Genomic DNA, 27,887 nt, shown 5'->3' with positions numbered 1-27,887 from the left:
TTGAGGCCGCTAGAGTGAATTTCTTTTAGATTGCGTGTAGCATGTTGTGGGACTCCTGATTCTCGCATTTCACTTCCAGATTTCTTTTCTTTTCTCTTTTCTTTTCTTTTTTTATTTTCTTTTCTGTTCTGTTCTTTTCAAGACAGAGTCTTGCTCTTTTGCCCAGGCTGGAGTACAGTGGTGCAATTTCAGCTCACTACAACCTCCACCTCCTGGGTTCAAGCGATTCTCCTGCCTCAGCCTCCCAAGTAGCTGGGACTGCAGGTGCCTGTCACCATGCCCAGCTAATTTTTTGTATTTTTAGTAGAGACAGGGTTTCACCATATTAGCCAGGATGGTCTTGATCTCTTGACCTCGTGATCCGCCCGCCTCAGCCTCCCAAAGTGCTGGGATTACAGGCGTGAGCCACCGTGCCCAGCCCCAGATTTCTTTTCTAATATTGCTTCTTCAATTAGAAACTTTGAAAGTGCAATATTTAAAAAAGACATGACAGAAGGGGTGTTAAAGAGAGATGCAATCTCTCATTTGCATCACTTCAAGAAATGAACTTCTGAGAGCCACAAATTGAGTTCCAATGAAGTCTGAGAAAAGACAGAAAAAATGGTTCCTTGGGCCAGGCGCAGTGGCTCACACCTGTAATCCCAGCACTTTGGGAGGCCAAGGCTGGCGGATCACCTGAAGTCAGGAGTTCAAGACCAGCCTGGCCAACATGGTGAAACCCAACTCTACTAAAAATACAAAAAATTAGCTGGACGTGGTGGCGGGTGCCTATAATTGCAGCTACTCAGGAGGCTGAGGCAGGAGAATCACTTGAACCCAGGAAGTGGAGGTTGCAGTGAGCCGAGATCACCATTGCACTCCAGCCTGGGCAACAAGAATGAAACTTCATCTCAAAAAAAAAAAAGAAAAGAAAATGAAAAAAGAAAAGACAGAGCCTTAATGCATTTCTGATTAACAAAAGAATTCAAAAGCTTTATATACAAGTAAAATGATGGAAACCATGCAGTTTTTCATCACAAGCAACTGTGTATATAGCTTCCAGATTTATGGTTACATTTCACAGGAATACTTGAAGCCTTAAAAGACATAAAGGACTTCCTATGTACAAATTATCCAGGATACCATATGATTAAAAATACAGAACAGGTATAATCTAAGACCAAAGGATTCTTATTGCAACATGAGTTAAACCTTAAATTTTTAGCGTCTTCAAATCAAATGTCTTGTGAAGAATCCCAGCCTTTAACCTTATTTCCTTGTGAAATCGCTTTCTAGTTTAGAGTCTTGCCTTCCTGCCACACTTAATGGAAATGTTGTTTAAGGAACAGCAGTATGACCATCACCTGGGGGCTTATTTATACAAATTGTTGAGCTCCATGTAGATCTACTGAACTAGAAATCTGGTCTAACAAGCTTGTTAGGGGATTACATTTGAGACTTAATCTTCAATCTCAATCTTATCCCTCCAAGGTTCTTCATGTATAGCTGATAATTAGTCATCTGCCTCCACAGAAATAACTGGAAAAAAGTGAAATTGACAGAAAAAAGTAAGAGAATAGAGAACCAATGATGTTGATTTGTTAACCCGTTTATTTTCTGTCTTTTTGCTCAGTTTACACTAATATGACTAGATTGAAACAGAAAACATACTTGCTTGTGAAAAAGTTTTATATGACAGATATATTCATAAGAATTTGTGCCCCCCAGATTGAATAGCATTAAATAGAAGTTATAGGAGTTTTTTTTAACTCTTACGTTGGTGGCTTTGAGATAAAAAGTTAGTGGGTTCAGACTTTTGTTTCTTCTTTTATTTTGGTGGCAGTGCAGAAGATATTGGGAAAAGAGACTTCCATGCATAAAACAGCACAATTTTCAGCCAGGTCTTCTGTTGGCTGAAAGCTCAGAGCTGTGCTCAGATTTAATTCTAAATGTGATCTGAATTAGGTAATACAAAAGTCTAAAAGAAGAGAAGTTCAATAAAAGAATGGTGGAAAACAAGTAAGTTCTCAGCAGGAGAGTGGCTCTCCTGAGTTCTCAATAGACTGTCGTTTTCGTTTGGGTTGGGACAGTTCCTCATTGCCAGAGAATGTTTTCTTCCTTGAGAAGGTTTAGCGTCTCTGATCCCAACTCATGAGATGCTGGTTACATTTCCTCAGTTGAAGTGATGACCAGAAACTCCCCATGTATTTCAAATGCTCTGAGAGTCAGCCACTAGTTGACAGTCATTCTTAGAGGACAGCACTTTACTTTCCCATGGAATAGGATACATAATACCTTCCTCATTAGAGTGGCATGAGGGTTTATGAGTTCTATGCAGAGTGCTGAGAACAGGGACTAGCGCACAGTAAATGCTCAGTAATTAGGAACTATTATCATTATTTCAACTCCCTTGGTCCTTTAATTTATTGGGTACTCACTTTATAATAATTTAGATAATTATTATTAACTATTATTTTTGGGCTATTAGCTCAAAATGTGGTGGATACTGGCAGGAATATAGAAAATAACAGTTAAGTCTCATGGTGCAAGAAGGTCTGAAAAGGATATTCATTTAGCAAAATGTTAGGGTGAGAAAAACTTTGCTGGATAAACCCTCCGTGAGTCTACCAGAAAGCTGTGTCCCTTCAAATCTTTCATCAACCCTTAACTGATGTTGACAGTTTGCAAAGATGTAGAGGGGCACAGGTAGGTCCTTATATCCCCAAGTTTGCTCCAGATTTAGTTGTGAAAACCAGGTTCAACACAGGAAGGGCTTTGCAGCTTCCAATCTCATACTAACAACACTAACTGTAATATTTTTGGGGGTGGAATATCCATTTATCTTCTTGTAATCAGCATTTTTAAAAAGCATATCAGCTTTTCCTAAGAATATATTTCATTCAAATGAGTAAATTCATGAGAAGTATACCTTCTCATGAATTATTTCTTTGTAATACAGTTTTTTCCTTAGCCACACATCTTTTTGGGTTAAATTTATGTAAATAAACACATTTAAATAAACACATTACAAAAACATTACAGGATACATTCCCTAGAATTCATTGTAATTAGCTTTGATGTTAATAAGGATTAAAAATAATATGACGATTCTGACCAATGAGAGTACTATACACCTGAACTATATACGTGTCAGTACCATTGTCCTGGAAATTCTGAAGAGGAACCAGTCAAATGTACTTTAAGTATAGCTATCTGGAATGCTTGGGCCAGGTGTGTTTTAAATTTAAGTTTCAGATTATAGAAAGGTAGTATGCAGTATATACCATATAGATTGTGATATCTCCACTGGGATCAGATGCAGCATCCAATGATCAAGTAATATTAACATTTCTGCAGTGAAACATGAGTATTCACACTAAGAATAAGATGAGAACCATTAAAGGCCTCACACCAGTCAGGTGCAGCTTGGCTACCCTGGGAGTTTAGGACTGTCTGAATATTGCCAAGTGAGTTTTATCATAACCAAGTGAGTTTGATCAAACTTGATTTTGAGCTTTTTGGATTTTGGAGTTGCGGGTGTTGTTGGAATAGCACTGTCCTGTTGGGCAGCTGTCAGTTTTGCGCACCTCAGCTTACAGTGTCAACATACTTGGGACATGACAGTTTGTATTTTCTCTTTTTTTATTATACTTTAAGTTCTAGGGTACATGTGCACAACGTGCAGGTTTGTTACATATGTATACATGTGCCATGTTGGTGTGCTGCACCCATTAGCTTGTGATTTACATTAGGTGTATCTCCTAATGCTATCCCTGAGCAGTTTGTATATTCATAGTTCCCTTATCTCTTAGGATTTCTCCTGGCCTGGATCCAAAACACTGCACGGGAGAGAAGGCCTTGTGCCTCTAAATCCAACAGCTGCGCTTAGCTAACAGCTCATGATAGTGTAGAGGGGCACAGGCAAGGCTATAACACCCTGATCCAGGTGATATGCAGCATTTCAGATTTTCTTCCTTTTGATCAAGTCCCCCTTTGATGGAGTAAGTTGAAGAGATCTATAGTACAACATGGTGACTCTAGTTAGTAACAGTGTATTGTATTGAAAATTAAAGAGTAGATTTTAAGTGTTCTCCGTGTTGTAGAACCCCCAAATGTAGGTCTGTGTGCTGGATGGGCAGTAAGCCAAATACTGACACATCAGTGCTTAGCAGTAGAGAAAGGTGTATTCATTTTGGCCAAAAATGACATTGTGGGAGAGACAATCTGTCAAATCCTACCTGCCTTTGAACGTAACTGGGGGTTTTTGTGAGTAAGGCAGCTTTGCAGGAGCTGAAATCCCCCAATGATCAAAGTTGTTTGCGTCCCTCAGCTCAGTCAAACTTCTGGATGCCATCCAGGAAGTCTGCATGACCTAAGGATCATTGTTCTTTGAAAGGAAAACAAGTTCATTAATCTTACTGGCAGCCAGGGTTAGGATGCAAAGTTAGTCAATTATGAGTGACTACCATCTACCGAATGACTACGTGCAAGCAGTCATGCATGGAGGAAGAAAAGGACAAAGAGAAAGGAAAATAAGTAAAACAAACGTTTAATGATTTTGATAATATAGGCTCAGTTACATCACCACAAACATGGTAAGTATGTCAGGTCATGCATGTCACAATTAGCTCAATTTCCACTTTGCCTACATATTTCAAAACATCATGTTGTACACAATAAATATGTACAATTTTTGTCAGTTAAAATAAATACTTTTTTTTTTTAAAGAACTCCTTTGAAAACAGCATACCTAGTTCCATACCCTTTCGGCCTTTTCTTCTCCTACAAGGCTCAATTTATGCACATGAATTATGTTTTCCCATCCATAGATATTTATTTAACCTGGTTCCAGGGGAAAAAAAATGTCTCTGTCAATGAAGAAAGTCAAACTCTGTAAAATATTTTAACAGACTTATTCTGGGCCAAATATGAGTGACCGTGGCCCATGACATAGCCCTCAGGAGGTCCTGAGAACATGTGCCCAAGGTGGTCGAGGTACAGCTTGGTTTTATATATTTTAGGGAGGCATGAGACATCAATTAAATATATTTAAGAAAACATTGGGCATGGTGCGGTGGCTCACACCTGTAATGCCAACAATTTGGGAGGCCGAGGTGGGTGGATCATGAAGTCAACAGATTGAGACCATCCTGGCCAACATGGTGAAACCCTCCCTACTAAAAAAAATACAAAAATTAGCTAGGCATGGTGGTGCGTGCCTGTAGTCCCAGCTACTTGGGAGGCTGAGGTAGGAGAATCGCTTTAACCCAGGAGGCGGAGGTTGCAATGAGCCGAGATCATGCCACTGCACTCCAACCTGCGACAGATCAAGACTGTCAAAAAAAAGAGAGAGAAAAAAGAAAGAAATACATTGGTTTGGTTCAGAAAGGTGGGACAGCTCAAAGCGGGGGCTTCTAGGCTATAGGTAAATTTAAACATTTTCTGGTTGACAATTGGTTGAGTTTATCTGAAGGCCTGGGATCAATGGAAAGAAAATGTTCAGGTTAAGATAAAGGACTGTGGAGACCAAGTTTTATTGTGCAGAGGAAGCTCTCAGCAGACTTCAGAGACAGCAGGTTGTAAAATGTTCTTATTGCACTTAGAAGGGTGCCTGGCTCTTAGCTGATTATCTCCTGGATCGGGAAAGGAAGGAAGGAAAACAAAGGGGAAAGGGGATTCTCTACAGAATGTGGATTTTTCCCACAAGAGACTTTTCAGGGCAATTTCAAGGTATGGTAAGGAAATGTATTTTGGTTTTCTTCCTTTGCCAGTGTCAGATTGGAAAGTAAATCTTGATATACAGGGTTAAATAAAACCCATCCCATGAGAATTTATGGTTTGTAGGGCATGACTCCTCAGACCTCTTAAATAGGAATTTGGGCAAGATAAAAAAAAAATCAGAGCTTAGTCCTCCCCTCTGCCTTAATTATCAGGAATGTTGAGTGAGTTGTTTTGCTTCTCTGAGGCTCATTCAAAAGGGGAAGGTAATAAATTAGCCCCACCACTAGTCTCTGCCATGCCTTTGTTGGAGAAAACTATAGAAAAAACAAACAAAACAAAACAAAACAAAACAAAACAAAAAAAATCAGGTCTCCTTCTTCAAGGAGACTCCTACTGCCATCTGCTGGGAAATGGTAATAACAAGTTTGACAATTTATAGTGACTACAATTTAAATAGTGCCTCCTGGAGTTGTTTACATACAACTGCAGACTTCTGCTTTGAAGCCCTGGTAATAATGCCATGCCTCTTCTGTAGAATTGTGAAGACCAAATGGGATGGTAAATATGAAACTGTGTATAAGTCATAACATTTTGTAAATTATTATTGTCCTGGAAACTGCCATCAGGTTCCGAGATGCCAAGAAGGTCCCCAGTATCACTTTGTATAAACAGTCAATACATAAATTATAAAATGTATGGGAAAGGCAAGTGATGGTAAACCTCTATCTAAATTTGGGAGAACTTTTTCCCAGAACAAATTAGAGTGAATATTTTACTGAACTGTATGCCTTCCTAGGTTATGGAATAAAATACAGGAATATTTTAAACTTAGCTAATCATGCTAAGTTTTACATAACACAGAAACATATACACAAAAATTATAGTAAGAAAACATTTTGATTAACCTCAGAGTCTCTATAAACTTGACAACAGTCTTTGATAGTGAGTAGCTCAATGAGTGTCATCCTCTATTCATGAGAGAAGTTTTTCAGCATATTATTGGATAAATTATTTTGGTTTTTTGGTGCCCTCAAGACCTCATTATTTCAAATAGGTTGTAATTGACATTTTCCAGTGACAGTCAAATACCTTAATTAGTTTCATTAGAATGAAAATAAGTAGATACTGTCTGGAAATACTAACTAAATTACTGAATCCATTTAAAGGAGTCCTGTATGCTTGTGCTGAAATTTCTGTCTTTGATAAATAGCCTCTGACTTTACATCTGCATAGAGTCAAACTAAGCAGGGGAAAACTCTGAATTTTTTTTTTTCAGTATTACATTGGATATGTAATTTCACATGTAGTATGAGAAGACAGTAATGTTTCTGTAAAACTAAAATTAATATATTTTGTTGCATCTTCATGGATGTGGAAGAAATAGATTCCTATTATGTTTTGATCCACTCTGTTAAAGGCAATTTTAATTTTTAATTTTAATTTTAATTTTTTCTGTAATGATTGATGTTAAGTAGTGATGGTAATTTGTTTTATGTCCCATAAGAGTTCAAAGCAATTTTTATATATTTGCTTAATTGGTTGCTGCTTATAACAACTGTATGGGGTAGAGGGTATTACCTTCATATTATAGATAAGGAAACTGAGGCACGACTGTGTTATGTCATTAGTTCAAGGTCAAAAATCTAGTAAGTGGAGTTGCTACACAGAGAGTTGAACAAGTCAAATATTATCTCTGCTTAAAGACTCACAGAATATTTATAGGATGATATTAATTAAAACAAGATTGGTCAGTTCTTGGGTTTTGAAATTTAAAGTGACAAGTATAATTATTTCCTAGTACAAAGTTGACAACTTAAGTGGTTAAACTATTACAGATTTTATAGTTAGAGATTACCTTTACAAACTAGCTGGGCGCAGTGGCTCATACCTGTAATCCCAGCACTTTGGGAGGCCAAGGCAGGAGGATAGCTGGAGGCCAGGGGTTTGAGACCAGCCTGGGCCACATGGCAAAACCCCATCTCTACCAAAAATACCGAAACAAATTAGCTGGGCACGGTGATGCGTGCCTATAGTCCCAGCCACTGGGGAGGCTAAGGTGGGAGGATTGCTTGAGCCTGGGAGGTCAAGGCTGCAGTGAGCCATGACCATGCCACTGCACTGTAGCCTAGGTGAAAGAGCATGACCCTGTCTCAATAAATAAATAAAATAAAAATAAATGGAATCATACAATGTGTGGCCTTTTGTGACTGGCTTCTTTCACTTAGCATAACATTTTCAAGGTTCATCCATGCTGTAATATATTAGCACTTCATTTTCATTTCTTTTATTGTCAAATAATACTCCATGGTATGGATATACTGCATTTCATGTAACCATTCATCAGTTGATGGACTTTTGAGTTGTTTCTATTTTTTTAGCTATTCTCAATAAAGCTGCTATGAACATTTGTGTACAAGTTTTTGTGTGCACATACGTTTTAATTCCCAGGGGGAGTTAATTCTAGAGCTGGAAATGCTGAGTCATATGGTAATTCTATGTTTTACCTTCTGAGGAACTGCTAGTTTTGAAAACAAATTGAGTGTACCGTTTTATATCCCCACCAGCAGTGTATGAGGGTTCAGATTTCTCCACATTCTCACTAACGCTTGTTATTATGTGCCTTTTCAATCATAGCCATCCTGGTGGGTGTGAAGTGGTATTTCATTATCATCTTGCCTTGTATTTCCTTGTGAGCATCTTTTCATGAGCTTATCGGCTCTTTTATATCTTCTGTGGAAAAATGTCTATTCAGATTATTTTTTGACTGGGCTTTTTATTTCTGAGTTGAAAGAGTTCTTTACTGATTTGGATACAAATCCCTTATCATAAAAGTGATTTATGATTTGCAAATATTTTCTCCCATTCTATGGATTGTCTTTTCACTTTCTTGAAGGTGTCCTTTGATGTACATAGGAGTTTTTTTTTTTTTTTTAAAGAGATGGGGTCTCACTATGTTGCCCAGGCTGGAGTGCAGTGGCTATTCATAGGCACAATCATAGCACACTGCAGCCTCAAACTCCTGGACTCTCCTGGTCTCAAGCAGTCCTCCCACCATAGCCTTCTGAGTAGCTGGGACTACAGGCGCATGCCACTATGCCCAGCTAAAAAAAAAAATTTTAATTTTGATGTGTCTAGTTTATTTTTTTTCTTTTGTTGTTTGTGCTTTTGGTATCGTACAAAACTGTTGTCTGATCTAAGGTCATGAACATTCATGGCTAGGTTTTCCTCTAAGAATTTTATGTTTATCTCTTATATTTAGGTCTTTGATCCATTTTGACTTAATTTTTGAATATGATGTGAGGAAGAGATCAACATTACTATTTTACATGTGGGCATCCAGTTGTCCCAGCACCATTTGTTGAAAAGACTATTATTCTATTCTTTCCCCCATTGAATTATCTTTGCAACCTTGTCCAAAATCAGTTGGTCATAGATGTATATGTAGGCTTATTTCTAGACTTTCAATTCTCTTCCATTAATTTATATGTCTGTTCTTATGCCAATACTATAGTATCTTGATTATAGTTTTTTTGTAGCAATTTTTGAAATAGGAAAGTTTGCTAGTTCTTTCTCAAGAAGTTTCTTCAGGACTGTTTTGGCTATTCTAGGTTCTTTGCATTTCCATATAAATTTTTTGACCATCTTGTCAGTTTCTACAAAGAATCCAGCTGAAATTTTGTTGGAGTTTGCATTGAATATGTAAATCAATTTGGGTAGTATTGCCATCTTAACATTCAGTTTTTCACCCAAAAACAGAGGCTATTTATCCCTTTATTTAGGTCTTCTTTAATTTCTTTCAACAATGCTTTATAATTTTCAGAGTACAGATGGTCCTTGACTTGTGATGGTTCAACTAAACTTTTTGACTTAACAGTGGTGTTAAAGCAATACACATTTAGTAGAAACCATACTTTGAGTACCTATACAACTATTCTGTTTTTCATTTTCAGTACAGTAGTCAATAAATTAAATGAGATAGTCAACGTTTTATTATAAAATAGGCTTTGAGAGGGGCTGGGCGTGGTGGCTCACACCTGTAATTCCAGCACTTTAGGAGGCTGAGACAGGTGGATCACCTGAGGTTGGGAGTTCGAGACCAGCCTGGCCAGCAAGGTGAAACCCTGTATCTACTAAAAATACAAAAATTAGCCGGGCGTGGTGGTGTGCACCTGTAGTCCCAGCTACTTGGGAGGCTGAGGCAGGAGAATCACTTGAACCTGGGAGGCGAAGGTTGCAGTGAGCTGAGATTGTGCCACCGCACTCCAGCCTGGGCAACAGAGTGAGACCCTGTCTTAAAAAAACAACAACAAAAAAAACTTTGAGTTAGATTATTTTTGCCCAGCTGTACGCTAACATAAGTATTCTGGACACTTTTAAGGTAGGCTAGACTAAGCTATAATGTTTGGTAGGTTGTGTGTATTAAATGCATTTTAGACTTATGATATTTTCTTTTTTTTTTTTTTTTTTTTTTTTTTTTTTTTTTTTTTGAGATGGAGTCTCACTGTGTCGCGCAGGCTGTAGTGCAGTGGCACGATCTTGGCTCCCTGCAACCTCCACCTCCTGGGTTCAAGTGATTCTTGTGCCTCAGCCTCCTGAGTAGCTGAATACAGGCGTGCACCACCACACTCAGCTAATTTTAAAAAATTGTTTTTAGTAGAGACAGGGTTTCACCATGTCAGCCAGGCTGGTCTCAAACTCCTGATCAAACTCAGGTGATCTGCCCGCCTCATCCTCCCAAAGTGCTGGGATTACAGGCATGAGCCACTGTGCCTGGCCATACTCATATTTTCAGTTTACAATGGGTTTATTGAGATGTAACCCCATCACAAGTTGAGGCGCGTCTGTATACATTTTGCACTTCTTAAATTTATTCCTGCCAGATGCGGTGGCTCAGGCCTGCAATCCCAGCACTTTGGGAGGCTAAGGAGGGCAGATCACGAGGTCAGGAGATCGAGACCATCCTGGCTAACATGGTGAAACCCTGTCTCTACTAAAAATGCAAAAAAATGAGCCGGGCGTGGTGGCGTGCGCCTGTAGTCCCAGCTACTTGGGAGGCTGATGCCGGAAAATGGCGTGAACCTGGGAGGTGGAGCTTGCAGTGAGCCGAGATTGCACCACTGCAGTCCAGCCTGGATGACAGAGCGAGACTCTGTCTCAAAAAAAACAAAAAATAAAGAAAGTTTGAATTGATATCTTCCTTTAGATATGAAGACATTCAGCATCAATTCATTTCTCTTAAAGCAGATCTCATGATGGTTTATTTTTTAAAAAGAAGAAGAAAAGAAAACACAAGTGCAGAAGGATATGAACACCATGATACTTCTTATAGAACAATAATGTAAACAATATTATTTGGTTATTGAGAAACAGTTACATTATAAATGCAAAAACTCATAATTCATAATATTTACCCATATGGAAGGAGAGAAATGCTTTAAAATTTTTTCACATTGCAATTTCTTATATACCTATGTTTAATGAGACAGTATTTTATATGGACACCTGAGTGTTTTTCATCACGTGGTAATACTTACTTACATAAACATATCACATTATTCAAATTAATTGCTAATATTTACAGTTCCTATTTTGGACTGAAGGAATTGAATTGACTTATAAATTGTTCTTTTAGCTCTAAAATTCTGTATGTATTCTTTGACTTTTATATTAAAAACCATCAAAGCTGGGCATGGTGGCTCACGGCTGTAATTCCAGTACTTTGGGAGGCAGAGGCAGGGGGCTGACATGTGCCTAGGAATTCAAGACCAGCCTGGACAACATAGCAAGACTCTGTCTCTACACACATACAAAATTAGCCAGGTATGGTGGTGCGCACCTGTGGTCCTAGCTGCTCAGGACACTGAGGTGGAAGGATCACTTGAGCCTGAGAGGCAGAGGCTTCAGTAAGCCACAGTTGTGCCACTGCACTCCAGTGTGGGTGACAGAGCGAGACCCTGTCTTAAAAAAAGATAAAAACTGTCAAATGTAGTGCATGTTTGTTTTGGGGACTAAATGCTTATTTTTAAGAGGATGGTTAAAGTACTCAGCAATATTTAGTAAGTTAAAGCCTTAGGTTTTAAACCTGATTTGGGGTTGAGCTCTGGGAAGGAAAGGATGATTGATTCATAGGCACCCTGATACAGTCACTTATGATCTGAAATACAGATGTACTATAAGGCACTCATAAAAATAACACCAGTCCTATGCTTATCTCTTAAAGTCATGTTGTTTTCTGCAAGGTGTTAAAAATGAAAATAAGATTGTTCTAATAACATTGAAGTGTCATGAGTATGTGTGTATGATACAAGCGAAATTGATGGGTAACTACTTGCAGTATAATTCTTTTAGAATTATGTACTTTTAGATTGACTTACCAGAACTGCTGAAATAAAAAACACTCCATTTTGATTTGAAATAGTGGGAACATTGGCTCTGCTGCAGTGATTTTTAAGTGTATACATGCCCGACTGTGAATGGATTAAGGTCATCATTGGTGCTGCATTGAGGTCATTCAGAGACTTTCTTTTGCCATTGCAGGTAGAGCGGGAAAAGGCCATTCTTTTGGCCAACCTACAGGAGTCACAGACACAGCTGGAACACACCAAGGGGGCACTGACGGAGCAGCATGAGCGCGTGCACCGGCTCACAGAGCACGTCAATGCCATGAGGGGCCTGCAAAGCAGCAAGGAGCTCAAGGCTGAGCTGGACGGGGAGAAGGGCCGGGACTCAGGGGAGGAGGCCCATGACTATGAGGTGGACATCAATGGCTTAGAGATCCTTGAATGTAAATATAGGGTGGCAGTAACTGAGGTGATTGATCTGAAAGCTGAAATTAAGGCCTTAAAGGAGAAATATAATAAATCTGTAGAAAACTACACTGATGAGAAGGCCAAATATGAAAGTAAAATCCAGATGTATGATGAGCAGGTGACAAGCCTTGAGAAGACCACCAAGGAGAGTGGTGAGAAGATGGCCCACATGGAGAAGGAGTTGCAAAAGATGACCAGCATAGCCAACGAAAATCACAATACTCTTAATACGGCCCAGGATGAGTTAGTGACATTCAGTGAGGAGTTAGCTCAGCTTTACCACCATGTATGTCTGTGTAATAATGAAACTCCCAACAGGGTCATGCTGGATTACTATAGGCAGAGCAGAGTCACCCGCAGTGGCAGCCTGAAAGGGCCTGATGATCCCAGAGGACTTTTGTCCCCACGATTAGCCAGGCGGGGTGTGTCATCCCCGGTAGAAACAAGGACCTCATCTGAACCAGTTGCAAAAGAAAGCACAGAGGCCAGCAAAGAACCAAGTCCAACTAAGACCCCCACAATCTCTCCTGTTATTACTGCCCCACCGTCGTCTCCAGTATTGGATACAAGTGACATCCGCAAAGAGCCAATGAATATCTACAACCTTAATGCCATAATCCGGGACCAAATCAAGCATCTGCAGAAAGCTGTGGACCGGTCCTTGCAACTGTCTCGTCAAAGAGCAGCGGCTCGGGAGCTAGCCCCCATGATTGATAAAGACAAGGAAGCCTTAATGGAAGAGATCCTCAAGCTAAAGTCCCTGCTGAGCACCAAACGGGAGCAGATCGCCACATTGAGGGCAGTGTTGAAAGCCAACAAGCAGGTAATCTCATTCTACTGGTGAAAACATGCTAGTTAAAGCTTCTTAACTAATTTATTCCCTAATTTATTGAGTATCCAGTATGATCGAGATGAGAGTTCAGATTCTTGGTCAGTGGAGAAGTAAAACCATGTCCCAGTGTCAGATCAGAATGTCATAATAATTGTTATTTTTAAATGAGTGAATGGATGAAATATCTGTGCCCAGATAGGTGGAGGCAGAGGTGAGGAAGTTAAAAACATAGGAGAAGATCCAGATGCCTTCCCGCAGATGTAGAAAGGCAGCTCAGGCGGTGCTGGGCTGAAGCCTGGCAGTGAGTAGCTGTGGAAACAGGAGATGGAGGGTGGCAGAATAGGCTGGCAAGACAGGTTACACCAACCAGGGAGATACAGCAAGAAAGACAGACACCCAGCAGGCAGCCAGAGCAAACAGGGAAATCTGGGTGCAGATCATGAAGAAGGTCTAATGGTCAATAACTGGACCCTGGCTTTGGAGCTGGAGGTTCAGATTGAAGACTCAATTTCTAGGGGTATAGCAAGAATTTTTTGTTTTTGTTTTTGTTTTTTGTTTGTTTGTTTTGAGACAGAGTCTCGCTCTGTTGCCCAGGCTGGAGTGCAGTGGCGCCATCTCAGCTCACTATAACCTCCGCCTCCTGGGTTCAAGCGATTCTCATGCCTCAGCCTCCCAAGCAGCTGGGATTACAGGCGTGTGCCACCATGCCTGGCTAATTTTTTGTATTTTCAAATAGACAGGATTTCGCCATATTGTCTAGGCTGGTCTTGAACTGCTGACCTCAAGTGATCCGCCTGCCTCGACCTCCCAAAGTGCTGGGATTACAGACGTGAGCCACCACACCCAGCCAAGTATAGCAAGATTAAAAGGAATGTTTTGTCCTTCATCCCAAACCTAGAGAAACAAGAGCGCTAAATAAATGAACAAGTCAGGGATGAAAGGCAAGACAACTGTGAGGAACTGAGTTACAGAAACAAAGCCAGACAGATTGTTACCACCAAATTAAATAGTTCGGGGCCACTTTAGCAAGCAAATGAGAGAGAGTGTGTGTGTGAGAGAGTATGAGAATGAGCTCTACCTGTGCTAGTGACCACATATCTGAAATTTAGGTTCATATGGGATGTTAACTCACGTGGGTCAGAGCTTAAGTAATAGGGAGCTTTTCCTAGCTATTGATCTTGTCCTCCTGGACAAGTAGTAATATTACAACATGAACCTGTCTAATTCCCAGCCCTCTTTAATGACTGAAATTGTTTTGCTCCCTTGAGTTTTACCGGGGTGGTAGTGCTGCAAAGTATAGGCAGAAAAATTCTTTTCACCTTTATTTAGTTTATCTGAAAAGATAGCCTCTAAAGACACATATTTGAGAAAGGTGCTGAATAAGTGTTGGTGTTGATAAAGAGAAGCAACAAAGCACCAAATGCCCTCTTGCAAACGCAAGCAGTGCCAGTGAATAGTGGGTCAGGGGAGCTCTTGGTCTTTGGAGATTGAGGGTTAATTTCAGATTCAGAATGCCTTCTCCGTTTGCCATTATCTGGGGAAAACTATGCCCTTATTATGTCATCTACAGTGCAATTTTCGAGTCCTCATCTCTAGTTCCCATAAATCTATTTATATAATTGACATCTATACCATAAGTTATAATACTGTTTGCACTATTAACATGTTTTATATAAACCTAAGGGCAAAATACAACTTTATTTTGTGTTGTCACTTTAGAAAAATAGAAAAGATTAGAGTGAGTGAAGAGTTTGTGAGAGATCTGACTCCAATTTTAGGTCAGAATAAAGGAATTTATTATTATAACTCTGCTATAATTTAAAGACTCAGTGATTCAGAGTGGTCATAAATAACCAATACCATATTAGATAAGGCTTACACAACCTTTATCAAGGACATGCTATCCCAGGGCATTCTTGGCCAAGCCATCGAGGTAACTTCTCTGACTTCTTCCTAAAGGTTAAATATTAACAATTTAGGGCCGGCGCAGTGGCTCACGCCTGTAATCCCAGCACTTGGGGAGGCCAAGGCGGGCGGATCACTTGACGTCAGGAATTTGAGACCAGCCTGACCAACATGGAGAAACCCTGTCCCTAGTAAAAATACAAAATTAGCCAGGCATGGTGCTGCGTGCCTATAATGCCAGCTACTCCGGAGGCTGAGGCAGGAGAATCCTTGAACCCGGGAGGCGGAAGTTGCAGTGAGCTGAGATTGAGTGATTGCACTCCAGCCTGGGCAACAAGAATGAAAATCTGTCTTAAAAAAAAAAAAAAATCAAGATGCTTAACTGAAACAGAGGTATAGATAAGGACACTTGGCCCACCAACAGAGCATAATTTGTGAACTAAGGACACTTGGCCCACCAACAGAGCATAATTTGTGAACTAGCATTCATTGATTACATATATTCTGGGGGGCAGTAATAAAATAACATATTTTCAGGGATGCAAAAATAAATGACATACTCTAGTAGGAATTCCACAATTGCCTATAGCTATTTATAAGATAGGACTCATCAAGCGCTTTAGAGTGATGTAAACAGTACCACGGGAATTCAGAACAGAACAAAGCATTCCTAGCTGAAGTTTTATTTTCACAGTTTTTTGTGGTACAGGTTGAGTATCCCTTTTCCAAAATGTTCAGGATGAGAAATGTTTCAGATTTTGGATTTTGGACATTTGCATATATATATAATGAGATATCTTGGGGATGGGATCCAAGTCCAAATGTGAAATTTCATGAGACAGGAAACAAGAAATTTCATGTATTCATATATACATAGCCTGATGGTAATTTTATACAATATTTTTAATAATTTTGTGGCTGAAACAAAATTTTGACTGTGACTCATTACGTGAAGTCAAGTGCAGAATTTTGTGGCATCGTGTCAGCACTCAAAAGGTTTCAGATTTTGAAGCATTTTGGGTTTTGGATTAAGGATGCTCAACCTGTACCATTTGCATTACATTAGTTACAGTCTATATGGACTCAGTAAATTAAATGAAAACCCATTTCTAGTGATGCATTTGGTCTACATGTTCATTATGTTGGGCCTGTTGCTGTGATGCTTATGTACCATAAATAACTTTAAGTATTAACAGATGACATTCACTATATTTAGACATTGTGGAATGTTCATTTTTAAGGTTAAGGTGAGAATTCTGGGGTACAGGGGTAAAAAGGAAATCTCCCTGTTTTAAAATAGGCATTCTACTATACAGCCATGGGAAAGAATGAGATCGTGTCATTTGCAGGGACATAGTTGGAGCTGGAGACCATTATCCTTAGCAAACTAACACAGGGACAGAAAAACAGATACCGCATATTCTCACTTATAAGTGGGAGCTAAATGATGAGAGCAAATAGACACATAGAGGGGAACAACACCCACTGGTTCCTATTGGAGGCTGCAGGATGAGAGGAAGGAGAGGATCAGAAAAAATAGAGAATGGATACTAGGCTTAATACCTGGGTGAAGAAACAATTGGCACGACAAACCCCCATGACACACATTTACCTATGTAACAAACCTGCACATCCTGCACCTGTACCCCTGAACTTAAAATAAAAGTTAAAAATAAATAAAATAAGCATTCTGTAGTCTCTATGAATCTTCTCATTTACTTAAGGATTTTTTCGTAGGCACAGTGCCTTCTGATGAAGTCAGTAAATGCTTATGAAGCACCATCCATCTAGCACTGTGCTACATGCTGAAGATTCAAAGACTAACACATGGTCCCTACCTTCCAGAAGACTCAGCCTCCTGGGGATGTCAGGATAGAAACACAATTACAGTTCAGCATTACACGTGCTGTAATCCAAGTTATAAGAACAATGCAGAGGAAGCAACTCAGGTTTCCTAGAGTAGCGGAAAAGACTTCACAGAAGCAATTATACTTTAGTTTGTTCTTAAAGGATAAGGAGTTGTTTTCCAGAGGAGGAGGAAGTAATTCCAGACAGAACAGTAGGTAGAGAGGCTTAGGAGTGACAAAATAGAATGATATATTCAGGGAATGCTCACAAAGGTCTACATGGCTGGAAATAAGACTTTTTTATTTAGAAAGTCAACTTTGGAGTGTGTGGAGAATGTGGTGAATGCAGACATCAGCAAATCCAATGAGTTATGAATACTTAAAATTACTTAATTCTGGAAAAACTTTGCACAGTCTATGGACAAACAAATCTACAAACAAAACTGAGGCTTTGGGGTATTTGTCACAAACAATAAATAAGTTTGTATTTCTATTTCAGGTCTAGCTCTTCTGTTATCCCCCTCTTTATTCCCCTTAGATACTGACCATGGGACTCTGTGCTTACAAATTTGTTACATCTACATTTTCACAACTTAAACATACTTTTCTGTTTTAAATGAATATGTGTCTAAGCTTTTAAACACTAAACAACTGCCATTTTCCCTAGGTCAATTTCTGCATTGTGGATAATTTTCTGAATGTGTAATATTTCTGAAGATTCCTCCAAGTATTAACACTACAGAACATACAGAAGTATTTTATAAGTAAAGTCTCATTTTAATCTGAATTTAAATCCAATCAAAACTCATAAGAAACTACTTCGGAACCAAAACAGTAACAAAGTACCCCATCCCAACATTGATTTAATTAAGAAAGAATTTATTTCTATAGATGTTGGCACTTTGCATATGAAGGTTTCAAGCTGCCCATTTCAAGCCCCAAAAGCAATGTTAAAAACCAGGGTAGTCTTCCTGGGAAATCCCATTAGTAATGGATTTCTCTACTAGTAATGGGGTTTTTCATTAGTATGGGGTATTTGTATACATTCTGAAAATTTATAGTTTCCAGTTCGTAAAAATAATGTGTTCCCAGTTTGGCTTCAACATGCAAACTATGTGCTATGCATCAAACGGGCAGTCCCTAAGTATACACTGATTTTATATGCATTGATTCAGTCAGTGTGTTTTTTTTACTCATGTGTGTGCCAGGGTAGCTCTTGATTTGAAACACTGTTAATTCCAAGAACTTCAGAAATGCCCAAATCCCAGCTTCAAACAAATGTTTTAACTCATTCAACATTTCGTAACCCCTACTTTTATGGAGAATTTTAAGGAATTATATTTGACTCTTTCATTGTTTGGACAAATTATATGCAAATTAGAAAGTAATTAGTTCTCTATCACTTCTTTTCCTTAAACATATAACATGGATTTATAGTTTATCATATACTCATATTATAAATTGCAATGGTGTATATCTTTTATTCTATGTTTTGGGCCCACAGAGCACAGGTGACAAAATTTGAGTTCTAACATATTCCAATTTGATTATTCCAATAGAAGCTCTGCTTCTTTATGAAATAATTAGTAAAATTTTTCTTGTATAAAGTTTCATTTTGGCTCTCTCCTTGTCCTGAAATCCCATACTTTCAACAATCTGCATTAAATATTTATTAAACTACTGGCATTCTCTTAGCTCCTGATACTGACTCTGGCTCACAGCGGGCTTATAGGGCAATTTAACTACATTATTAATTCACAACACATTTTGACATTAAAGAAAAACTTTCCTCTGTCTGAAGCGCATACCTATGTTTATATAAAATGTAACCAAATCAATTTCACTTTCCTTTTATAAAAGAACATAATAGGCCCAGCATGAAGCAATCTGTATGATGGATTTTCCTGATATGAAAATTGTAAGCAGTGTGATTTTCTGCTTTAGACAGCTGAGGTGGCGCTAGCTAATCTCAAGAACAAATATGAAAATGAAAAAGCAATGGTGACTGAAACCATGACGAAGCTTAGAAATGAACTGAAGGCTTTGAAAGAAGATGCTGCAACCTTCTCCTCCCTGAGAGCAATGTTTGCAACAAGGTAACAGTATTTTCTTCCTACGACTGGGTAGGAAGGCTTTAAAATTCACAGCCCTGCCTTTGTGCATGTTGAGTATATTCGGTGTGTACTCTCGGATGGCTAAGTGTGAAGAAAATCTGTGGAAGTCCACTCTGATGTATCTAAAATTTTGCAAGCCTTCTGTGCTGTTTTCCAGAGCCCCCTACTGAACACTCTGGATCCAGAAATTCTATTACATAAAAATATTTTTTAAGTGAGTTAATATTAATAGATTGTTTCTACAATTTATGCACCCCAAAGAGACTCGCCTTCCAAATAAAAAGCTTTCAATAAGGAAAAAAACCCCACTTCCTAGAATAGCTAAATATTATCACCTCTGAAATAGAGTTCTGTGAAGGAAGTACATGAAAGTATATAAAAGCGCCGTACCTTTAGTACTGTGTGAGAAGATACCATCATAATGAAGGTTAATCATCATCATACCAGCTAATTACTTAGTTTTTTTTTTTTTTTTTTTTGAGACAGAGTCTCACTCTGTCACCCAGGCTGGAGGGCAGTGGCGCGATCTCAGCTCACTGCAAGCTACACCTCCCGGATTCTAGAGAGTCTCCTGCCTCACCCTCCCGAGTAGCTGGGACTACAGGCACCCGCCACCACGCCCAGCTAATTTTTTGTATTTTTAGTAGAGACAGGGTCTCAATCTCCTGACCTCGTGATCCACCCGCCTCAGCCTCCCAAAGTGCTGGGATCAAAGGCATGAGCCACCTCACCCAGCTTTTTTTTTCTTTTTGAGACAGAGTCTTGCTCTGTCGCCCAGCTGGAGTGCAGTGGCGCGATCTTGGCTAACTGCAAGCTCGGCCTCCTGGGTTCACACCATTCTCCTGCCTCAGCCTCCCGAGTAGCTGGGACTACAGGCGCCCACCACCACACCTGGCTAATTCTTTGTACTTTTAGTAGAGACAGGGTTTCACCATGTTAGCCAGGATGGTCTTGATCTCCTGACCTCATGATCCGCCCGCCTCGGCCTCCCAAAGTGCTCGGATCACAGGTGTGAGCCACTGCGCCCGGCCATATTTTGTTTTTAAATGTGAAGTGATTAAGAATGTATTTGATATGAAGTTTTCAGAATCTTGAGATTTTCAGTATACCGTTGAAATACATATTTTGCTGTCACAATGCAGTGTAAAAAAAAATTACTTTTGTTTTTTTGAGATAGGGTCTCTGTCACCCAGGCTGAAGTGCAGTGGCGCCATCTCGGTTCACTGCAGCCTGGACATCCTGGGCTCAAGCAATCCTCCCACCTCACCTCAGCCTCCCGAGTAGCTGGGACTGCAGGCTTGCACCACCACACCTGCTAATTTTTGTGGGTTTTGTGGAGGCAGGATCTCGCCATGTTGCCCAGGTTGGTCTCAAATTCCTGGGCTCAAGAGATCCGCCCACCTTGGCCTCCAAACGTCCTGAGTTAGGTTATGAGCCACCATGCCCGACCAAATCCCACCAATTATATATCTTGTATGATGCAAACTTGGTGCAAAATTCACAAATAATTACTATGTCTTTACTGGCAGATTTCGTAAATAATTTACATGTAGCTGATACATGTAAAAGTGTTAAAAACAAACAAAAAAAAGATCTCTTGAGCTTTATAGAAGTCCCCCAGAAACTCTCCAGCTTTCTTTGTATGTTAGGAGAGTACAGGCTTAAGCTCAGACCTTGTGATTGAATCTCTTGGAGATGGCAGTGAGAAGGCTGAGTGCCTGAAAGCCCACAGGGGTGCAGAGGAACTGGAGGGAACTGGCTTCTGGGTCTCAGGGCATGACAGTGTTTGGGGAATAGAATGTGTTTACCTGGCTGCTATGGTGGACAGGATAGAGAATAGGAATAGGGCACAATGTCCCCCTCTTTGATGAAAGAATCAGGATTACATTTGGAATCAAGAAAACGTAAATTTCCTCTTTGAGAAGGAAACTTTTAAAAATGTCAAAGGACATTTCAAGTCTGAATCTGATTTATATAAGAATTATTATCCCCTAGCCAGGCACGGTGGCTCACACCTGTAATCCCAGCACTTTGGGAGGCCAAGGCGGGTGGATCACCTGAGGTCAGGAGTTTGAGACCAGCCTGGCCAACATGGTGAAACCCTGTCTCTACTAAAAATACAAAAATTAGCCAGGCATGGTGGCACACGCCTGTAGTCCCAGCTACTCAGGAGGCTAAGGGAGGAGAATTGCTTGAACCTGGGAGGCGGAGGTTGCAGTGAGCTGAGATCACGCCACTGCACTCCAGCCTGGGTGATAGAGCAAGACTCCATCTCAAAAATAATAATAATAGTTTTTTATAAAAAGGAATTGTTATCCCCAAATTGTCCATTTTCACATACTTTTTTTTGGCATGAGCAATATTTATTATTCATATTTTAGTGGGTAAATAAATTCAGAAAAAAAAAAAAACTCAGAATGAGCTTTTTCCCCACGCCACCTCTATCTTCCAAATGTATATGTGCTCAGGTTTTGCCTTTGGTAAGGAAAAAAGATCACTAAGCTTATCTTCCTTTTTTGGCACAAGTATGAAACCTGAATAAAGATGTTTCGGACAGCCTGCTATATCTGTATCAAACCTTGTGCAAATCTTGGTTTTTGCAGGGTTTTCTGTTTTTTGTTTTTTTGACAACTCATTACTCTGTCATCTGGTTGAGAAATCATTGAAAATACTCAGTTTTCTAATTCAGGCAAATCACTCAAATTAACAAAAGCAACAGCTGCAATCTCTACTAAAACTAAAACGTATAAATATAGATAAGGAAATGTTTTCTTTATAAACATTATTATTTTGGATATTATAGGCTATAATATAAACTTGTTACATTCCTCCAAAGAATACAATGTTATACAGTAAAAAGAGCTACTGTAAGACACTTCAGGTACTGTGGAATTTGTGGGAGACTTGACCGGTATTCTGCTATTACACAGCAGCCCCAAAATAACTCTGTCCCTGGGGTTTAAGACGTTGCCTATTAAGACTGTCTCCATATGGGCTGGGTGCAGTGGCTGATACCTGTAATCCCAGCACTTTGGGAGACTGAGGCAGGAAGATCACTTGAGGCCAGGAGTTCGAGACCAGTCTGGGCAACATAGTGAGACTCTGTCTCTTTAAAAAATGATTATGACTGGGCATGGTGACTCATGCCAGTAATCCCAGCACTTTGGGAGGCCAGGGTGGGAGGATCACTTAAGGTCAGGAGTTCGAGACCAGCCTGGCCAACATGGTGAAACCCCGTCCCTACTAAAAAAATACAAAAATTAGCCAGGCATGGTGGCACACTCCTGTAATTCCAACTAATTCGGAGGCTGAGGCATGAGGATTGCTTGAACCTGGGAGGCAGAGGTTGCAGTGAGCCAAGATCACGCCATTGCACTCCAGCCTGGGCAATACAGCAAGACTGAGTCTCAAAAAACAAACAAAACAACAACAAGAAAATAATAATAAACTTTTTTTAAATGTCCTGTCTATCCTTCATTGTATGGATGAACATACATTCCAATTTTCTGCTATTATAGGTTATCTACATTCTATTGCTAGACCTTTAAACCAGTCTTCTAAATTTCTAAATTTCAGTCAAATTTATTACTTTTCAACTTAAGTCCAAATTCAATTTCACCAAGATTTTCCCCTGACCCCTTCTCTGTTTTGGTTCCAGATGTGATGAATATGTCACCCAGTTGGATGAGATGCAGAGACAGTTAGCAGCTGCAGAGGATGAGAAGAAGACTCTAAACACTTTGTTACGAATGGCTATCCAGCAAAAACTCGCCCTGACCCAGAGGCTGGAGGACTTAGAGTTTGACCATGAGCAGTCCCGACGCAGCAAAGGCAAACTTGGAAAGAGCAAGATCGGCAGCCCTAAAGTAAGTGGGGAGGCATCAGTCACCGTGCCCACCATAGACACTTACCTCCTGCATAGTCAGGGCCCACAGACACCCAACATTCGGGTCAGCAGTGGCACTCAGAGGAAAAGGTATGCATGCAGCAATCTTCATAGTACGGTGCAGTGGCCAGATTTTAGTTAACTGCAAAAATGAATGTGCTCTTGTTGTGGAGGATGGAGGAGGGGAAGGAAAAGAAAAAATGGGAGCTGGCATATAAATGATCCTTGCTAATGTGGGTCTTTCCAGATCAAAACCTTTTTGATAATTGTGTTTATGTAGTCCTTTCTAACCCCCTGCCCAATCCCTCCTCTTGATTAATCGTAATATAATTTTCAAGTGTCTGTTCATATTTTTGCTGCTCTTTGTATGTGTAAATATGCCTCTCCCTTCCCTCCAACTTAAGAATTAGTAGATAAAGGTGGATATTAAGAATGAAGCGTGTTCTACCTGGGTTATAATTTTAAAAGTCGTTGTACCTTTGGAAATGGTGCTGTTTATCAGCTTCTCTTTAACGGGACAAGGATATGAATATGTTCTCTTAGGGTAACTTTTGTCCATATGACCAAAATTGATGACGGACTGAAAGGGGATGTCTATATCTAGATAAAATGGGGTGGAATACGCACAGTCCTTTTCTCGAAAGCGGTTTTGTGCTTTTCCATTTGGCATGGGAATATTGCCCAGAGAAACCACTCGTAAGGTTTTTAGGGGCTTGATTGTGTGACCTCTTTCCAGAGTCCTGGCTGTTGAGTTACTTACTATGTATTTTCGGTTAATGGTAACATTTTTATTTTAGGAGCTTTCATTAAAGACTCAAATAATATATTTTCTATTTGCGGTTCAAGCTGACTAACTGTAATAAATCTCTTTTCCAGTATCCAGAACAGTTTCCAAATAGGGTTGTATCCTGATGTGGAAACTTAAAAAAAAAAATAGCAAAATATTGATTTATATGGTTAAACAATGAAATGCCAATATAAATAATGTTGTCACTGGTGAGGCGTTGAAAGGTAATTAAAGTAAAACTTTTTTGTTTCCTATATGTATTTTTCTTGGATCTCCTGCAAGACAATTTTCACCTTCCCTTTGTGATCAGAGCCGTCCCAGGACTTCAGGGGCTTCCTACCTACAGAATTTATTAAGAGTTCCCCCTGATCCCACCTCCACAGAATCATTTCTTCTGAAGGGCCCCCCCTCCATGAGTGAATTCATCCAAGGGCACCGGCTCAGCAAGGAAAAAAGGTTAACCGTGGCTCCACCAGGTAAACATTTTTTCCTTGGGTGCATGTGATGCAAATGATTAGTTGAGTAGACTCTCCCCTTCCTTCCAGTCACTCAGGCCCACCCATCTGCAGAGTCTACCTTTGATGATGTATAAATTCCTACAAGTCAAGTAAAAACTTCCTTACACTTAGCTTCCTGTTTCCTCCTTTACTCATATTCCTTAGAATGACAGACTTCCATTTAACAGCCAAAGATGGCAAATGAGAGTTGGAAGGACTGGGATAGGAAAAGGGAAATTAGCAACAAGCACAATACATACACATTGGATCCTATTTGCAGTTTGGTAGTTCATGGCGATTCCATCTTGGTCAGATTTGGCCAGTTCTCTCTTACCATTTTTAATGTAGTTTCCATAAAGGGAACCATATGTATAACAAGGCTTTTGGGCTGATTTCCTTTTGTAGTGACTCAGAATGTCTCCTCAATCATTATATTGAGAATAAAAGTAAAACCCTCTAAGATTTTGCTCCTCAAGAACATTTAGGTCTTAGTATAATGTTCTTGTAGCTTGCAAGCCCCCATTGGTTAATGCTTACCAACATGCTCACAGTTAGCTTCACTATTTTGCATTTTTCTTCCTTCCTTCCTTCCTTCCTTTCATTCTTTTTACTTGTTCTATGAAGAGGCCTAAATTGAAAATGTGACATATGGCAAATAGAGAACATCTGACTTCTTGCAAATAAAAATGATCCTTTTGAGGAATCCCTGCATGTGAGTATAGGACAGAAGTGGCAAACAAGGAGCCCATAAACCAAAGTAAGCTTAAGGGCAGCTGTTATTTGACTATTGCCAGAAAATAAAAAATAAAACTAATTCAAGTTAGTTATCAACAGTTAAAAATTCAAGAGATTTTGTATGAGCATCAGTATTTCTGGCCTCTTTTGGAAGATTCTGAATATCTGGCAGCCCTAGGTCTGCATTAACCCATGTCAACACCTGTTGGAGCTCTGTAGTGGCTGTTGCTGTTAGGGCAAGCTCTGCACTTTGCCACAGTCCCCACTCCTCCTTATTACTTATACCCAGCCTGCTATCCTCATTTCTATTCTCTTCTGGCCCCTCCTGTAGTCTTTGAGTTTGCCACCGCTGAAATAGAATTTATTTTTTCATTTTACCTTAATTCCTTTTTGCAAACCTCAGCCTTTGAATCTCTAATACTTTCCTTATCTGATTCATGGAATCAGCCTACTGATTGGGATTAAAAGATGTGGTGTAGAAACTGATAGTGCATTTCACGTTCTAAAGGTGTTTGAGGAAATTGGTAGTGATAATGCGTTGGAATGGTGTAATAGCCAAAATATACACCTAAGAAGAAAAAAAGTAAAAACTGCTTGGTGTTTTAATTTCATAACTGATTTCCTATTGTTTTAGACCTCCTTGGAAGGTACCTTGAAGTATTCTGTGAATCACCAAAGTGGTAATGATTTGTCAGGATACCTAACTCGGATAAAACCCACAAAAGTCTTCTTTTTAGTGTTCCAAATGGATTTAGTAGCACTATCTACTGGAACTTAGAAAAGAAATTGGTATGATTAATAAATAACTCCTATTGTTGTTTAATTAAAAGATAACATCTCAGTAAGGTTAAAAATAATCAATGTTAACAACAATAACTGTTTTCATTTTTGTATGACTGGTTTTTGTTTACATGGATATATATTTTATATTGTTATCATTACATTGTTTAAGCCATGAACATTATATCACAAGCTTTTCCATGTTGCTATCTAGTCTTTTATTTGTTAAAGTTATTGTGTCATAGATTTTGTTTCAGATGCTGTTACCACATTAATCACTACTTCCCCTCTTGTCCGCTGAGGTAGTTTTTCATTGTTTGTTATATTATAGAGTACTGCTGGGAATATCCTCATGCATTCAGCTTCTCATCTATTAAATTTTTCTCAGGAGTGAGATCACTCAGTTAAAAGTTGAACATCTTTATGTTTTTTGCTCCATTCTGATGTTGCTGTCAAGAAGGGTATATCAATGTACTAAAAGCTCATAAAACACTTTCCTGTTTTCCCACATTGGGAATCTTTCTGCGACTTTATACGCACTGTACACATCTTACAACTCTAAAGTCAGTTAGCATACATGAATAAGAGTACCAGTATATTGTCTTAAACTCTTTAGTTTTGAATAACCAGAAAATACCTTAGAAATTGACCTTAGAAATGATTACTATTTATGAGATTTGAGGCTGAGTGCGGTGGTTCACCCCTGTAATCCCAGCACTTTGGGAGGCTGAGGCAGGTGAATCACTTGGGCTCAGGAGTTTTAGACTAGCCTAGGCAACATGGTGAAACCCCATCTCTACAAAAAATACAAAAATTAGCCAGGTGTGGTAGTGGGCGCCTGTAGTCCCAGCTACTCAGGAGGCTGAGGTAGGATCCCTTGAGCCAGGGAGGCGGAAGTTTCAGTGAACTGAGATGGCACCACTACACTCCAGCCTGGGTGACAGAGTGGGAAACCGTCTCAGAAAAAAAAAAAAAGATTAGAGATATAAGGAATGTGGAATTCAGAATAATCACCAGACCAGAAGAGTACGCTGACAGCTTAACATATTGATAACCTTTATAATTCTCACCATTTATGTAAAGTTAAAATAAAACAGGAAAGGAAGTAAAGCTGTTATTATAGCCTTAGGAATTTTTAATTATGTATCATGGAATCAACCAGATTAACGCTTAATAAATTCTTATCAAATCAGTCTTAGCAACATTTTCTAAAAGGTCCTAGTTCAATGAATTACTATAGAAAGTGACTGACCATCCACACCAAATAAATTGTAGCTTCTATAAATATCTGCATTATTACCAATATATGTTATTTTCCCTCAACTGAACTATATAGGGTAAAACATATCAAACATTCATTATGATGCTTTTACTATATAAAATCTTTTCATTAAGCCAAGAAAGATAAAATATGCCATATATGACCAGTCTCATGTTCTATATAAGAAATATCATAAGCCTATGGGAAATAATAGATTTTATGAGTATTTTAAATTCATGAGTTTAACCATTATAACATTTGCTAGCTAATAACAGTATCTATTAGTCATTTTAAACAGAAAGTTCTCTATTAATTTGTCAGAATGTTTTGATAAGCTAAAACTAAAATATATTTCTAAAATATATTTTAATACATGTTTTAGGTGATTTTAAATCACCTAAAATATATTTTAATATATTTTAATACATGTTTTAGGTGATTAATTATTCTAATATGGCTTATTTTTCTTTTTTTTTTTTTTTTTTTTTTTTTTTTTTTGGAGACGGAGTCTCGCTCTGTCGCCCAGGCTGGAGTATGCAGTGGCCCGGATCCTCAGCTCACTGCCAAGCTCCGCTTCCCGGGCTCACGCCATTCTCCTGCCTCACGCCTCCCGAGTAGCAGGACTACAGGCGCCTGCCACCTCGCCCAGCAGTTTTTTTGTAGTTTTTAGTAGAGACAGGGTTTCACCGTGATTAGCCCAGGATGGTCTTGATCTCCTGACCTTGTGATCCGCC

General features: G+C 39.2%; 1 protein-coding gene across 6 annotated transcripts in view; it reads left to right on the top strand.

Moving 5' to 3' along the window:
* The window catches only part of BICD1 (BICD cargo adaptor 1), a 282,996-nt gene that overhangs the window by 201,239 nt on the left and 53,870 nt on the right, over positions 1 to 27,887 (top strand). For 3 of the 6 annotated variants that reach the window (XM_017887352.1, XM_017887432.1, XM_017887666.1), the window contains exons 5-7: positions 12,238 to 13,332; positions 19,038 to 19,189; positions 22,866 to 23,073. In XM_017887352.1, the coding sequence (XP_017742841.1) occupies positions 12,238 to 13,332; positions 19,038 to 19,189; positions 22,866 to 23,073 (1,455 nt within the window). Of the gene's footprint in view, positions 1 to 12,237; positions 13,333 to 19,037; positions 19,190 to 22,865; positions 23,184 to 24,162; positions 24,357 to 27,887 lie in introns of those variants that run through there. The other 3 variants (XM_017887292.1, XM_017887516.1, XM_017887590.1) reach the window with 3 other exon arrangements.

Source organism: Rhinopithecus bieti, unplaced genomic scaffold (genome assembly GCF_001698545.2).
Source record: "Rhinopithecus bieti isolate Rb0 unplaced genomic scaffold, ASM169854v2 scaffold_72, whole genome shotgun sequence".
Lineage (NCBI taxonomy): Eukaryota > Metazoa > Chordata > Mammalia > Primates > Cercopithecidae > Rhinopithecus > Rhinopithecus bieti.
The sequence above is the reverse complement of the archived record's forward strand: the minus strand, read 5'-3'. Positions and strand labels throughout refer to the sequence as shown.